Source organism: Nerophis lumbriciformis, linkage group LG09 (genome assembly GCF_033978685.3).
Source record: "Nerophis lumbriciformis linkage group LG09, RoL_Nlum_v2.1, whole genome shotgun sequence".
In the NCBI taxonomy this organism is placed as follows: Eukaryota; Metazoa; Chordata; class Actinopteri; order Syngnathiformes; family Syngnathidae; genus Nerophis; species Nerophis lumbriciformis.
In genome coordinates, this window is record NC_084556.2 from 24,573,469 (window position 1) to 24,591,132 (window position 17,664).

At 43.7% G+C, this 17,664-nt stretch overlaps 1 protein-coding gene across 7 annotated transcripts in view; it reads right to left on the minus strand.

Annotated features, from left to right (window-relative positions):
- The window catches only part of msi2b (musashi RNA-binding protein 2b), a 626,013-nt gene that overhangs the window by 132,850 nt on the left and 475,499 nt on the right, over positions 1-17,664 (minus strand). For all 7 annotated transcript variants that reach the window (XM_061962104.1, XM_061962107.1, XM_061962103.1 and 4 more), the window contains one exon: positions 14,282-14,396. In XM_061962104.1, coding sequence (XP_061818088.1) covers positions 14,282-14,396 — 115 coding nt within the window. The remainder of the gene's footprint in view (positions 1-14,281; positions 14,397-17,664) is intronic.

The following is a 17,664-nucleotide window of genomic DNA, read 5'->3' on the forward strand; positions in this document are numbered from 1 at the left end:
AAAAAGGGTGGAGTGCCATCTCCGGGTTGGGGAAGAGATCTTGCCCAATGTGGAAGTTCAAGTACCTCGGAGTCTTGTTCACGATTGAGGGAAAAGCGGATCGTGAGATCGACAGGCGGATCGGTGCGGGGTCTTCAGTAATGCGGACGCTGTATTGATCCGTTGTGGTGAAGAAGGAGCTGAGCCGGAAGGCAAAGCTCTCAATTTACCGGTCGATCTACGTTCTCATCCTCACCTATGAGCTTTGGGTTATGATCGAAAGGACAAGATCACGGGTACAAGCGGCCGAAATGAGTTTCCTCCGCCGGGTGGCGGGGCTCTCCCTTAGAGATAGGGTGTCATCCGGGAGGAGCTCAAAGTAAAGCCGCTGCTCCTCCACACGGAGAGGAGCCAGATGAGGTGGTTCGGGCATCTGGTCAGGATGCCACCCGAACACCCAACCGGTAGGAGGATCACGGGGAAGACACAGGACATGTTAGGAAGACTATGTCTAGCTATGGCTGGCCCGAGAACGCCTTGGGATTCCACAGGAGGAGCTGGACGAAGTGGCTGGGGAGAGGAAAGTCTGGGCTTCTCTGCTTGGGCTGCTTCCCCCGCGACCCGACCTCGGATAAGCGGAGGAAAATGGATGGATGGATAGATGGACTTAAACCACAGATCGGCACTAACCACGACCCATCAGGAGCAAGGGTGAAGTCTTGCTCAAGGGTACAACGGCCATGAACCTGGCACCCTAAAGCTGCTGGCATGGCTGCTCTACCATGTATGCTACGCCACCCCTGGATTGTATTCAACTTCAGTGCTCCACTGCAGAATGTAACTAAGTATTTGAATATCTCAAAAATATTCATTCATATTTAGATACTATATTATCAAACAGCTAAATCTGCAATCGACTTGCAAATATTGTGCTACCTGGTCCATATAAAAATGCATGAAAATGGCACAGTGTGCACCTGCTGTGCGAAAGAGGGGGTGAAGTCGAGGTACTCGCAGAGCAAAACGAGTCCCATGCAATCAGCAGCATGTTTCTTTTGCTTTTGAATGAAAAAATAAATCTTTTATGCGAGGGCAAATCCATTTGGGTGGGTCGCACATACAAATTATATGCATGGGAAGGGCATACAGAGTGAGAGAGCGACAGGAAGGCAGTGGTAGCATGGGGGAGGCAGGAAGAGAGAGCGAGTCAAATAGTGTTAAATAAAAAGGGCCACAGGCATGGGCAGGATGGTAATGAAGAGGGGTGGACCAGCAGCTGAGGTCCCTGTAGATGAGATCTCTCCCTGACATGTGTGTCCCCTTCATTAACCATTAAGGGGGGCACAGTGATGAATCCTTAATATGACATTACACCAATTTTCCTCTTCATTTAGCCTGCTAATGTGCTGGTCTGCTCCTATATGGCCAGGGGCTGCCTGTACCAGACTCCACCAGAAATAGACCACAGTGGCCAGTGGTGGCACACCTTGACGCAGCCTAATTAGGGACAACGCTCAACTAATGGGCCTTTCTTGACAAGTTTGCCTTGGTGGATTTTTGGCCTTGTTGTAAGAATACATTGATGAGCACATTTTTTAGATCTATAAGAATGACATCATCTAAATGTAACATAGATCATGAGTGAACGTCCATCCATCCATCCATTTCTACCGCTTGTCCTGTTCGGGGTCGCGGGGGTGCTGGAGCCTATCTCAGCTGCATTCGGGCAGAAGGCGGGGTACACCCTGGACAAGTCGCCACCTCATCGCAGGGCCAACACAGATAGACAGACAAACTAGGGCCAATTTTAGTGTTGCCAATCAACCTATCCCCAGGTGCATGTCTTTGGAGGTGGGAGGAAGCCGGAGTACCCGGAGGGAACCCACGCAGTCACGGGGAGAACATGCAAACTCCACACAGAAAGATCCCGAGCTTGAACTCAGGACTACTCAGGACCTTCGTATTGTGAGACACATGCACTAACCCCTGTTCCACCGTGCTGCCCATGAGTGAATGTGTACAGTAGAAACTTCTAAGACAGGACAAAAAGTTCAGCTCTTCTTAATATGATTTACAGCAACATGGCTGATTAGCTTGCAGAAATGATGAGGACATGTCACACACTACATGCAGTGATCTTCCTCTGTACGTATCCTACATCCCTGATGCATTACAGTACAATCTGAAAGGACGCAGTAAACAGGGACACACCTAATTTTTCCCATGAAAAGCGATACACTTTGAACTCAACTCGTGTTTAAAATCACTGTAGCTGGAGGTTCAACGATTTGTTGATATTATTTGTTAATGAAACTTGACGCACGTAAATTATTTGTCAGTAATGTGAATTACCGTATTTTTCGAAGTATAAGTTGCTCCGGAGTATAAGTCGCACGGGCCGAAAATGCATATCTAAGAAGGAAAAAAAACATATATAAGTTTCACTGGAGTATAAGTCGCATTTTTGGGGGACATTTATTTGATAAAACCCAACACCAAGAATACACATTTGAAAGGCAATTTAAAATAAATAAAGAATAGTGAACAACAGGCTGAATAAGTGTACGTTATATGAGGCATAAATAACCAACTGAGAACGTGCCTGGTATGTTAACGTAACATATTATGGTAAGAGTCATTCAAATAACTATAACATATAGAACATGCTATACGTTTACCAAACAATCTGTCACGCCTAATCGCTAAATCCCATGAAATCTTATACGTCTAGTCTCTTACGTGAATGAGCTAAATAATACTATTTGATATTTTACGGTAATGTGTTAATAATTTCACACATAAGTCGCTCCTGAGTATAAGTCGCACCGCCGGCCAAACTATGAAAAAAACTGCGACTTATAGTCCGAAAAATACGGTATATTTATATAGCACTTTTCTCTAGTGACTCAAAGCGCTTTTACACAGTGAAACCCAATATCTAAGTTACATTTAAACCAGTGTGGGTGGCACTGGGAGCAGGTGGGTAAAGTGTCTTGCCCAACGGCAGTGACTAGGATGGCGGAAGCGGGGATCAAACCTGGAACCCTCAAGTTGCTGGCACGGCCGCTCTACCAACCGAGCTATACCGCCCCAAATAATAATAATAGTAATAGTAGTTGACGTCATCGCTTGTGTTTTTGGGGACAGACAGGGAAATGCGTGATTGGTTAACATTGAGCGACAAGAAGACATGAATAAATAACTTGCTCAATTTGCAAAGCAGACTTTGTTTTATGGCAGTACGATCGAAACAAAAAAACTGCCTAAAAGGTTTGGCAACATAGTAAATGCAAAAACAGATATGATGCCAATTTAACAATTTTGGAGTTCAATGAAGCATAATCATCAAGCAACTGTCCAGCAGGTAAGTAATATTGTATTCTAATTGCAGATATATATCAGTTATTGTTTCACCTTATATGAAAAAAAGGATCAATATTTTCTTAAATATGATTTTTTTAAAACATGTCTAGAAAATAGCGAGTTATAGTCAGGGGTCATGTCATATTTGAGTCAATTGCTGCAACCACATAATCTAAAAGGCACTTCCAGATCTACAGGGGAACAAATTTGGAATTTTGCCTGTCATTCACAATCCATTTGTGAGACAAAAACACATAAGTTTTTCTTTAAAAAAAAAAATGCATTCTACTTTGTATTATCCGGCAATCACTAGGTGGCTAACAATGAAGAGTAATCTATTGCAGTGGTCCTCAACCTTTTTGTAGCTGTGGACCAGTCAATGCTTGAAAATCTGTCCCGCGGACCGGGGGGGGGGGTGATTTTTTTTAATTATAAATAAATACAATCATGTGTGCTTACGGACTGTATCTCTGCAGACTGTATTGATATACATTGATATATAGTGTATGTATTGTGTTTTTATGTTGATTGAATAAAAAATAAAGTTTTTATTTTTATTTATTTATTTATTTTTTCTTGTGCGGCCCGGTACCAATCGGACCGTTCCGCGGCCCTGTGGTTGGGGACCACTGATCTATTGCACCCAAACAACAATACTCCATTTACATCCCGTGATCTGAATATTAACCAAGTATTACCAATACTGTCGTCGTTATGGCGCTGTGATCACAGAGAGGTAACTAACTTACGCATCTACTGACGTACTGAGCCGGTGAACTGGTGCATTGCCCCTGGGTTGGTAAAAACTAATTCTAAACTATATAACATATAGGGATGGGTACCGAATTCGGTACTTTTGTAGGCACGGACCGAATTCCACCGTTACTAACGGATATTGATTTGGTGCCATGTTTCGGTACCTTTATTGCACGTGTACGCTTCTGGTTGCACTGATTTGTTGGCTACTCGTGCTGCTGCCATTTCTTATGCCATTTAGGTGTTGTTTTCAAGTGTTTCCTAGGTGTATTCCTTATATCTGTGTTGTGCGACTGCAATAACTTTGTTTCGGACGGACCACTGTGGCAACTTTTGGACAAAAGCTACTCTGGTTCGGACGTCCTGTTAAACAGCTGCTCAATCACGAGCTCTGACGAAGCTGCTACTGTTACTCCAAAACCACAAGGCTGTCCCTCTGTCAATGGAAGCAAGCCCACCGGCTGATCTGTCCGATGGTGTAAAATACAAGCGGCTAGGGCAGTGGTCGGCAACCCAGAATGTTGGAAGAGCCATATTGGAACAAAAATAAAAAAATAAAAATCTGTCTGAAGCCGCAAAACATTAAAAGCCTTACATAAGTGTTATAATAAAGGCAACACACGATGTAAGTGTCTATATTAGCTATAATAGCCTACTATCAAAATGATTATGTGTCTGTCGCAGGCTGATTCTGTAAATCTTCGTTTACAGAAATGTTGAAATTTAATATCTAATACCAAATATTCAATACCAAATATGCCTGATTAGCACTCCAACACTTCAATAACATCAACAAAGCTCAACTTTGTGCATTCACGCACAACATAAAAAGTTTGGTGGACAAAATGAGAAAAAGAAAGAGTGGCATATAACACGTCTTTCTGTGGTTGAGTCGGAGTAAGTTGCACATGTAAACAAACTATAATGCGTTCAAGGACCGCCAAAATTAGTAGGACAAAACGGCGCTTGCCAAATACTCTCATCAGTGCAGCATGTTTAATATAAACAGTAGGATTTCTAACATTTAGGGATGTTTGTGTTATGTTTGTCCTCTGACAGAAACCATATTAAAATTAAATTTCACCCATCTTTTTCCATTTTCATACATTTTTGAAAAAGCTCCAGGGAGCCACTAGGGTGGCGCTAGAACCGCAGGTTGCCGACCCTCGAGCTATGGGAAGACAACGACGCAGAGGAGGAAAAAGAGGGAGAATACGGCTCCATGGCAGCGAAGAGGAAACACTGCATCTGCCTGCTACACATCATTGTCTGATCGCCAAAGAAGAAAACAAGTTAGCAAAGTTTGTTTTGTATACAGGGAATCAAACGTGATGGTGTTCATAGAAACATGGCTACATAAAGATATTTTGCAGAGTCTTTCATTGTGTTGGAGCTGTTTCTCCTTTATCCGAGCAGAGCTGTCAGGAAGAGTCGAGGGGGCGTGGTCTGTCTGTGAAGGTCAGCTGATACACACTGTATGCACGGCCGATATAGAACGACTATGCCTGTCACTGAGACTCTTCTACCTCCCAAGAGAGTTTTAGAAACATTTTAGTATGTTCTTTGATTGAACTTCTAGGAATTGCAAATGCATGCAAAGTCTACTTTAAAATAAATACTATAAATGAGACTCAGAAGTAAAACAAAAGAAACATCCATCCATCCATTTTCTACCGCTTGTCCCTTTTTGAAGTCGCGGGGGGTGCTGGAGCCAATCTCAGCTGCATTCGGGTGGAAGGCGGTGTACACACTGGACAAGTCGCTACCTCATCGCAGGGCCAACACAGATAGACAGACAACATTCACACTCACATTCACACGCTAGGGACCATTTAGTGTTGCCAATCAACCTATCCAACAATTAAGATTTAAAAACCAGACAAGACAGTTAATTTCAACTCATTGTTAAACGTTAAGTAAAAAAATACACATTATTAAACAATATATATTTAATAAGACATGAACACACACAAAAGTACCAAAAGCTGGTACCGTACGTCACCATTTTTTCGGTTGAAATGTGAACAGTGCCCATCCCTAATAACATACCTCTCACTTGTATAGTAGAAGGTTATGGCAATAAAACGAGAAGTTGGTCAATTTTGACGATGGAGATAGCGAGAAAGACACAAAAAGATGCTTGTTTGCGCCCAACTTTTTTTTAATACCAATTATGATGAATTTTTCATTTAAACAGGAAGATATAAACATCCAATCAGTCGGCATCCCATTGAGAGCAGACATTGTACAGTAAGTGATTGTTTTATTATGTTCGTAGTTTGGATATCTTGCAATAATGCAACTTGCTGGATCTGCTTATCACTCAGCTTCTAAAACTTGTAGACCATTCTCTGTATTTTCAGGCTTAGAAATAAAAGGTTCTGGATCATCATTTGTCGCTGTTGGCTCTCATGAAGTCTACCATGAATAGTAGTTGTTGAAGGAAATAGGGAACGATGTGAAGCGTTTGCAAAATTATGTTTAAAATGGCCAAAATATGTAAATATTACATGTTATTATTAATGCACCTGTTAAAGTTAAAGTTAAAGTACAAATGATTGTCACACACACACTAGGTGTGGTGAAATTTGTCCTCTGTTAGTACATTACATATACTTACAGAGTGTATATAAAACATTGATAGAGGTTTTTGGATGTTTTTTTAGCGCTCTGTAGGCAGAATAGAGCAAATCTCATTACCTTTATCATAACTGACTTTTTCCAGTGTTAATTTACGAGTTAGAATGCATTAAAAAAAGAAAAACATATGTGTGCTTGTCTCACATAAGAATTTTGAATGAAATACACAATTCCAAAAAAGGTGCAGTTCCCTTTTAACTTTGGGGCGCAAACATTCAAAATGGCAACAGTTCATTTAGCAGCAGTCGTGCCATGTTGTGGTTTTTAGCGCTTCCATATGCAGTTCACTGACAGATATAAGTTAGAACTATATGATACCTTGTATTAGAAATGGTAACAGCAGAGGATGCATGTGAATGTATGAGCCAGTCAGCCCCACAACAAGAGGATGGGTAAAATAAGGAACTTATTGACGTCGGACTACAATGGCGGACTTGCTCAAAGCTCTTTGGGTAAAACTTTACCATATATGGAGATATCTGCTGAAGTCGCCTAGTGGAAAAACGTCACAAATGGGGCAAATTACAAACGGCTCGTTTGGAGGAAGAAAGAAGGAAAACAAGATTGTTTTAGTAATATCTCCGTAATGCTTCCATGGTTGGAATTCAAATTTTTGGGACTTATGCAGATCCCAAATACCCCAAAACAGGCACCGATTGGTAAGAAAAGTTAGTTTTGCTGAATAGGTCCCCTTTAAGCGATATACAGATACAGTATGTTGTTTGGAGGGAATATGCAACCTACAACATATTTATATTCAAGACCTTGATGAAGAACACAAACCAAGGACCCAGATTACCCTCGCCCGGACGCGGGTCACCAGGGCCCCCCTCTGGAGCCAGGCCCGGAGGTGGGGCATGATGGCGAGCGCCTGGTGGCCGGGCCTGTCCCCATGGGGCCCGGCCGGGCACAGCCCGAAGAGGCAACGTGGGTCCCCCCTCCAATGGGCTCACCACCCATAGCAGGGGCCATAGAGGTCGGGTGCAGTGTGAGCTGGGCGGCAGCCGAGGGCAGGGCACTTGGCGGTCCGATCCTCGGCTACATAAGCTGGCTCTTGGGACGTGGAACGTCACTTCGCTGGGGGGGAAGGAGCCTGAGCTAGTGCGTGAGGTGGAGAAGTTCCGGCTAGATATAGTCGGACTCACTTCGACGCACAGCAAGGGCTCTGGAACCACTTCTCTTGAGAGGGGCTGGACTCTCTTCCAATCTGGCGTTGCCGGCAGTGAGAGGCGACGGGCTGGGGTGGCAATTCTTGTTGCCCCTCGGCTCAAAGCCTGCACGTTGGAGTTCAACCCGGTGGACGAGAGGGTAGCTTCCCTCCGCCTTCGGGTGGGGGGACGGGTCCTGACTGTTGTTTGCGTTTACGCGCCAAACGGCAGCTCAGAGTACCCACCCTTTTTGGATTCACTCGACGGAGTACTGGAGAGTGCTCCCCCGGGTGATTCCCTCGTTCTACTGGGGGACTTCAACGCTCATGTTGGCAGCGACAGTGAAACCTGGAGAGGTGTGATTGGGAAGAATGGCCGCCCGGATCTGAACCCGAGTGGTGTTTTGTTATTGGACTTTTGTGCTCGTCACAGATTGTCGATAACAAACACCATGTTCAAACATAAGGGTGTCCATATGTGCACTTGGCACCAGGACACCCTAGGCCGCAGTTCCATGATCGACTTTGTAGTTGTGTCATCGGATTTGCGGCCTCATGTTTTGGACACTCGGGTGAAGAGAGGGGCGGAGCTTTCTACCGATCACCACCTGGTGGTGAGTTGGCTGCGATGGTGGGGGAGGATGCCGGACAGACCTGGCAGGCCCAAACGCATTGTGAGGGTTTGCTGGGAACGCCTGGCAGAGTCTCCTGTCAGAGAGAGTTTCAATTCCCACCTCCGGAAGAACTTTGAACATGTCACGAGGGAGGTGCTGGACATTGAGTCCGAGTGGACAATGTTCCGTACCTCTATTGTCGAGGCGGCTGATTGGAGCTGTGGCCGCAAGATAGTTGGTGCCTGTCGTGGCGGTAATCCTAGAACCCGTTGGTGGACGCCGGCGGTGAGGGATGCCGTCAGGCTGAAGAAGGAGTCCTATCGGGTTCTTTTGGCTCATGGGACTCTTGAGGCAGCAGACAGGTACCGACAGGCCAAGCGGTGTGCGGCTTCAGCGGTCGCGGAGGCAAAAACTCGGACATGGGAGGAGTTCGGGGAGGCCATGGAAAAAGACTTCCGGACGGCTTCGAAGCAATTCTGGACCACCATCCGCCGCCTCAGGAAGGGGAAGCAGTGCAGTGTCAACACCGTGTATGGTGGGGATGGTGCTCTGCTGACTTCGACTGCGGATGTTGTGGATCGGTGGAGGGAATACTTCGAAGACCTCCTCAATCCTACCAGCACGTCTTCCTATGAGGAAGCAGGGCCTGGGGAATCTGTGGTGGGCTCTCCTATTTCTGGGGCTGAGGTTGCCGAGGTAGTTAAAAAGCTCCTCGGTGGCAAGGCCCCGGGGGTGGATGAGATCCGCCCGGAGTTCCTTAAGGCTCTGGATGTTGTGGGGCTGTCTTGGTTGACAAGACTCTGCAACATCGCGTGGACATCGGGGGCGGTACCTCTGGATTGGCAGACCGGGGTGGTGGTTCCTCTCTTTAAGAAGGGGAACCGGAGGGTGTGTTCCAACTATCGTGGGATCACACTCCTCAGCCTTCCCGGTAAGGTCTATTCAGGTGTACTGGAGAGGAGGCTACGCCGGATAGTCGAACCTCGGATTCAGGAGGAACAGTGTGGTTTTCGTCCTGGTCGTGGAACTGTGGACCAGCTCTATACTCTCGGCAGGGTCCTTGAGGGTGCATGGGAGTTTGCCCAACCAGTCTACATGTGCTTTGTGGACTTGGAGAAGGCATTCGACCGTGTACCCCGGGAAGTCCTGTGGGGAGTGCTCAGAGAGTATGGGGTAACGGACTGTCTTATTGTGGCAGTTCGCTCCCTGTATAATCAGTGTCAGAGTTTGGTCCGCATTGCCGGCAGTAAGTCGGACACGTTTCCAGTGAGGGTTGGACTCCGCCAAGGCTGCCCTTTGTCACCGATTCTGTTCATAACATTTATGGACAGAATTTCTAGGCGCAGTCAGGGCGTTGAGGGGATCTGGTTTGGTGGCTGCAGGATTAGGTCACTGCTATTTGCAGATGATGTGGTCCTGATGGCTTCCTCCGGCCAAGATCTTCAGCTCTCACTGGATCGGTTCGCAGCCGAGTGTGAAGCGACTGGGATGGGAATCAGCACCTCCAAGTCCGAGTCCATGGTTCTCTCCCGGAAAAGGGTGGAGTGCCATCTCCGGGTTGGGGAGGAGATCTTGCCCCAAATGGAGGAGTTCAAGTACCTCGGAGTCTTGTTCACGAGTGGGGGAAGAGTGGATCGTGAGATCGACAGGCGGATCGGTGCGGCGTCTTCAGTAATGCGGACGCTGTATCGATCCGTTGTGGTGAAGAAGGAGCTGAGCCGGAAGGCAAAGCTCTCGATTTACCGGTCGATCTACGTTCCCATCCTCACCTATGGTCATGAGCTTTGGGTCATGACCGAAAGGACAAGATCACGGGTACAAGCGGCCGAAATGAGTTTCCTCCGCCGAGTGGCGGGGCTCTCCCTTAGAGATAGGGTGAGAAGCTCTGTCATTCGGGGGGAGCTCAAAGTAAAGCCGCTGCTCCTCCACATCAAGAGGAGCCAGATGAGGTGGTTCGGGCATCTGGTCAGGATGCCACCCGAACGCCTCCCTAGGAAGGTGTTTCGGGCACGTCCGACCGGTAGGAGGCCACGGGGAAGACCCAGGACACGCTGGGAAGACTATCTCTCCCGGCTGGCCTGGGAACGACTCGGGATCCCCCGGGAGGAGCTGGACGAAGTGGCTGGGGAGAGGGAAGTCTGGGCTTCCCTGCTTAAGCTGCTGCCCCCGCGACCCGACTTCGGATAAGCGGAAGAAGATGGATGGATGGATGGAACATATTTATTAATTTACTTAATTACTAATATTACGTTTTTTTATGTTAAACATTAGCAGCATACAAGCTTTACAATAACAACACACAAATCCATTCCATGTGGAAGTTTCCAAAATAAAACTGCTCTTATATAAGTAAATGAATTAGGGATATCCCGAACAACATTTTTACACACCAATCTCGATCCCATTTTTCGGCCTTAGATCCGATCAGATTTCTAGTCTACTTTGACAATAGGTTATAGAAGTGAACATTTTTTATAGGAAGTAACAAAAGTAAATAGAATAACATATTGTTTTTAAAGCGTATCTTATTACATTTTTAATTTGCTAGCATTGTTGTATATCAGATGATGTAACTTATATTCAACACCACAATATGTGGTGTTGAATGCTACGTACAGTTTTATTTTTTTTTAACAAAATACATTTGCTCGTGCACAATAACTAAACCCAATTATTGGCTACCAATTAAAATAATTTGGGTTTTGCTCTCAAAGCTTTCCTGAATCCAGCGACTTACTCCCTGAGTTAGTAAACAACAATAAAAACAAACCCCTAAAAATATTTTGAAATAATAACAGACTTAACACTTTGGTATTGTTTACATACTGATACTACATAGTTATCGATGGTATTAACATCTGGATCAAAAACCCCTACATCACATTGAAGCTTAAGTGGTTAGCTTCTTATGTCGTCATGCTCGGTGTAAGTAGCATGCTTAGCCATTCATTTTCCTCTAGTCCTCCAGTGATAATAATACTTGAAAGAAACTTGGTGGTGAGGATTGATATCCTAGAAGCGGATTCCATACGACGCGTTCTTTGCAACTTGCTCTCAAATTCGATCCAGTGTTCTGGCAAATACACGCACCCTGCTGAAATACATGCAACTCCTGCATGTGTTCAACAAGGAATCTAGAAATGTAATTGTGTCTCTGAGCGTGCATTACTTTTGAAAGAATCTTTCACGTGAGTACAATCTTTAGTCATGTGAACACTTGGACACAGCTGGCTGGGCCTGGCACCTTCTAAAGCAAATCAGTTAAAAAAAGGAAAATATCGCCCCTGACCTGATCCCATGCATACTTGCCAACCCTCCCGGATTTTCCGGGAGACTCCCGAAATTCAGCGCCTCTCCCGAAAACGTCCCGGGACAAATTTTCTCCCGAAAATCTCCCGAAATTCATGCGGACCTGAGTGACATGTCGACAGCCTGTTTTCACGTCCGCTTTCCCACAATATAAACAACGTGCCTGCCCAATCATGTTATAACTGTAGAATGATCGAGGGCGAGTTCTTGGTTTCTTATGTGGGTTTATTGTTAGGCAGTTTCATTAACGTCCTCCCAGCGCGGTAACAACACACAACAACAGCAGTCACGTTTTCGTCTACCGTAAAGCAGTTCGTCTGCCGTAAACAGCAATGTTGTGACACTCTTAAACAGGACAATACTGCCATCTACTTTACATGCATATGTGACAATAACATCTAGGGCTTTTAGCGAGTGCAGTGCACAACTGCGCACACAACAATGAGACGAAGCAGAATGCATCATCAGAGAGGGTGTTCAGCATGGTTAGAAAAATAGTGACAGAGAATAGAACAAGGATGGTGTCACGACTGGGACTGTGGCGTGGTTTGTTCTCCCAAGCTGCAAGTGATTTGGACCAGACATGGCGTGAAGGTGAATAAACTATGAACCTGCTGCCCTCTGGGAAGCGCTACAGGTGCATTAAAACCAAAACAAACAGGCTAAAGAACAGCTTCTTCCCCAGGGCCATAACCATCCTGAACGGACTGCCCCATTGTCCCTCATAACTGCCTTCTCTTCGGTGCAATAACCCATTCCACCAACCACCCTGTTTTTGTTTTTGTTTTTTTCATGTATATATTCATTTCACACCATATTCATTGCACTTCTACATTTTTTTATATTTTTATATATTTGCACATTGTTTTTCTAGCATGCACACATCGCACTGTATGGAATGGCCTCAATCTCGTTACCTTGCGTAATGACAATAAAGCTGATTCTGAACAATTAAACAAAACTTGCAAACTATGGCATGAATAAAGAAAACTTACTTGGATGAAAAAACGGCATGAAAAAAGCGCAGCAAGGGTCATAAGGGTGTGTGGAGAGTGTGTCAGGGGTATGAAGAGCATAAATGCGGGATGTCGCCAGGAAGACAAACTGAAAACAATGAACTTAAATACTACAGACATGATTAACGAAAACAGGTGCGTGACTCAAAACGTGAAACAGGTGCGTGACGTGACAGGTGAAAACTAATGGGTTGCTATGGTGACAAACAAGAGTGCACAATGAGTTCAAACGTGGAACAGGTGAAACTAATGGGTAACCATGGAAACAAGACAAGGGAGTGAAAAGCCAGAAACTAAAGAGTCCAATAACTAAACAAAACAAAACATGACTAATACAAAACATGGTCACACAGACATGACAGATGGACAATTCAACCCTTAACTCAACAATGAGTAGATGAGTGTTATGTGTGTGTATATGTGTAAATAAATGAACACTGAAATTCAAGTATTTCTCTTATTTATATATATATATATATATATATATATATATATATATATATATATATATATATATATATATATATATATATATAATAAAATAAATATATATATATATATAATAAAATAAATAAATATATATATATATATATATATATATATATATATATATATATATATATATATATATGAAATACTTGACTTGGTGAACACCCCCCCCCCCCCGAAATCGGAGGTCTCAAGGTTGGCAAGTATGATCCCATGATCGGGAGATCTCTAATATGGATAATAAGAAACGTAAGTGAATCTTAAACATACTTTTACAGCTTATTGTAAGTTTATACAGGCATTGTCAAAGTTGTCTCTGCAAACTGGATTGTGTTGTCACTTTTAACATTGTTTTTGTTTTATGATAAAATATATTTTAGGAACATTGTATAACTTTTTACACAGTACATACTAGGGAGATTCCATGTACAACCCAGCAATATGGTATTTTCATTCCCCCCCTCCCCCCCACATTTTTTGATTTTTCCAAGTCAGGTGTTGCCACAGCGAGTCAATTGCATGAATGGTTTTGGCTTAGATTTTATGCTGGACGCCCTCCTTGACGCAACCCTGGATGAAGGTTTGAAGCCCTGCCTTCTGCCATGAGAGGCAGAAATGTGCACTATCACACCACCAGCGATACTATGTTTTTTCACAAGATTCAGAACAACACATCTAAATTATTCTGGGGGAAAAAAATAATATTTATACTTTATGAGCAGGTATTGTCATTGTCAACACAAAAGAAGCTCACAAAAAGCATTTTCAGATAATGAAGAACGCACAAGTTGCCATCTCTACCACAATGATGGCTTTTCTATTCTTTCCCGGGCTATGTGCTGTTAAAGGTAACATTTAAAAAATGAACTCACAGCAAAGTTGTTCTTTTATGGACCAATTTCTGTGTGAAGCGGGACATTTATATTGCTTGCATTGCCGTGTGTGCGAATAAAGAGCACATGACTCACTCAGCATGCCCATTCCCAGCATGAAGGCATCCATGGTGTAGGGCAGACCCCTGGCTCGCCCTCGTGTTCCTGGCGGGAACATCACCTCCTTGGGCTGGGCCTTCTTACATTCTACCTATGGAGACACACACACACACGCACACGCACACGCACGCACGCACACACACACACACACACACACACACACACACACACACACACACAAAGAGACAACGCATTAGACTGTGTAGGCACACAAGGAGACAGATCTGACAGGCCTGTCTAAGCTCTTTAAGATAGTTTTCTATTTGACTTGCATGGGCCGCGATGTGTTCCGTGGAGAAAAAAACAAGACAGAGTCAATCCGAGCACCTCACATTTTAGAGGTAAGTCCCCGTGGAAAACTCACAATCATGCACTGACTGCTTTGAAGCAAAACTTATTGCTCGCTGGGCATTTGCCCAACGCTCAAGATAAACACAAGCTAAATACTTTTGGAGTATAGAGAGCATGCGAGGCAGTATTTTGCCTAATGGTTTCGGAAAATAATCAAACCCTGCACTTGGCGTCATGTCTCATGGAACAAGACAATGGTGATTTTTAGAAACGGAATGTGAGCGTGTGGGCTGCAGTCGCTCATCTCTCTTCTGCATTTCTTTCCCTCCCTCAGGTCCTCGCAAATTCAGGTTTGTTCATTTCCCCTCCTGCATGACTGACGTACCCTCCCTCCTACATGACACATATCAAATGAGGGATGTGACAAGGGCAGATGAGGAAAAAGGAGGAAGATGAGGGTCCTATTTACCACGTATCTATCCCATCCATGAATTATGTAGTGGCAGAAGTGCCTGACGAGGGTCGGCTGTTGGTTGCTCTCTGGATTGGCCGTGTGCGTCCGCCATGCTGCACAATCTATTTGCTCCATTGCCTATTTGGCATCAGCCTGTCCATATGTTTGTCTGTTTGCCTCCTGGCTTCTCCCTGCTGCCTTCGCTTAAACAGAGCATCCTCGGCTGCTGCGGTTCACATGTCATCCCGTGCTTTGTACAATTCAACTAAGAAACAGCATGGCCTCCATACAAATAGGCGTCCTGACAGGTCAGCACATTATTATTCACCCACAACCTTATTCACACATGCACAGCACCAATGTCCATACCAGGGATGGGCATTTGCGATTCCAGGAAAAAATTCATGGACAGTTATTTTTAATACTAATCATTAAAAATATATACAGTCGCGGTCAAAAGTTTACATACACTTGTAAAGAACATAATGTCATGGCTGTCTTGAGTTTCCAATAATTTCTACAACTCTTATTTTTTTGTGATAGAGTGATTAGAGCACATACTTGTTGGTCACAAAAAACATTCATGAAGTTTGGTTCTTTTATGAATTTATTATGGGTCTACTGAAAATGTGACCAAATCTGCTGGGTCAAAAGTATACATACAGCAATGTTAATATTTGGTTACATGTCCCTTGGCAAGTTTCACTGCAATAAGGCACTTTTGGTAGCCATCCACAAGCTTCTGGCAAGCTTCTGGTTGAATTTTTTTAAATTTTTGACCACTCCTCAAACAGCTCAATTTTTGTTTCATCTGACATCACATGGACAAAGATAAGACCTTCTGAAAGAAAGTTATGTGGTCAGATGAAACAAAGATTTTGCTGTTTGGCCACCATACCCAGCAATACGTTTGGAGGAGAAAAGGTGAGGCCTTAAATCCCAGGAACACCATTCCTACCATCAAGCATGGTGGCGGTAGTATTATGCGGCCAATGGAATTGTTGCTTTACAGAGAGTAAATTGGACAATGAAAAAGGAGGATTACCTCCAAAATCATCAGCCCGGAGGTTGGGTCTTGGGCGCAATTGGGTGTTCCAACAGGACAATGACCCCAGACACATGTCAAAAGTGGTAAAGGAATGGCTAAATCAGGTTAGAATTAAGGTTTTAGAATGGCCTTCCCAAAGTCTTGACTTAAACGTGTGGACAATGCTGAAGAAACAAGTCCATGTCAGAAAACCAACAAATTTAGCTGAACTGCACCAATTTTGTCAAGAGGAGTGGTCAAAAATTAAACCAGAAGCTTGTCAGAAGCTTGTGGATGGCTACCAAAAGCACTTTATTGCAGTGAAACTTGCCAAGGGACATGTAACCAAATATTAACATTGCTGTATGTATACTTTTGACCCAGCAGATTTGGTCACATTTTCAGTAGACCCATAATAAATTCATAAAAGAACCAAACTTCATGAATGTTTTTTGTGTGCTCCAATCACTCCATCACAAAAAAATAAGAGTTGTAAAACTTATTGGAAACTCAAAACAGCCATGACATTATGTTCTTTACAAGTGTATGTAAACTTTTTACCGCGACTGTATATGTGCCTTCGGACTGACTGGCGACCAGAACATGCTGTACCCCATTTCTCACTCAAAGTCAGCTGGGATAGTACAGAATACCAAAGAAAACTAAGGAAAATATACAATGAGTAAATAGTTTTATTTTTTGCTTCAGATATCACCTTAGATTATTGTTAGATTGCAGAAAATACTAAAGAACAAAGGAAAATTAACAGTTAGTTTATTATAATAGTAAAAACTGTGATTATTTCTATTACTTTAAAAAAACAAAAACATCCATCGTCATGTCTTTCATAATGATTGTGAACGATAGGCAAAATTCCCCAAAAAGTGCAGTTCCCCTTTAAGGGGCTGAATAAAATAAATTCAATTGATGCGTTTTGGTGTATTTTTTTAATATGGTTCATTTATTTCACATAGAATATGTCATTCAAATATTCCTAAAATGAAAAAAAAGTGGTGTCAATGTAGATGCACTGCGTAATTGCTTCTAAAATGCCCATAAAAAGTGGTAAATGTCTCCTGCGTGTTTGAAAACAGCATAACATGCTCATGCAGTGATAAAGAGTGTCTCTGTGGTGATGCCCTATATAGTACATGCAAAATCCTCATTTAAATAAGCCGGTCTGCACCACTTTTTAACTACACACAGTATTAGTCAATCACACGCAACACGCCCAATAATAGTACACACTGTTTTTTGGTCGCACACACTATTTGAATCTTAGTAAATCAGGCCCATACAGTAGCTAACAACCAAATTCAATGAAGAAGGCAATGTTACTACTGTATTAGCACAGAAAGAAGTGCTGGCGCATGATGGAGCAGCGTGTACACATGATGCCCCCCTTCTAATACATGCCTGTCAAGAACCGGCCCTGCTGGGAACCCACATTTATAGCACACATCCTAGCTGAAGGTGCGCAGTGACAGACTTAAGTCGAGGGGGAGAAGGCCGCGTAGCTAGAATCTGCGGAGTTGCACACCTTTTTTCAATTTAGCACATGGGAGACTAGGGCCCATAAAGTAATAA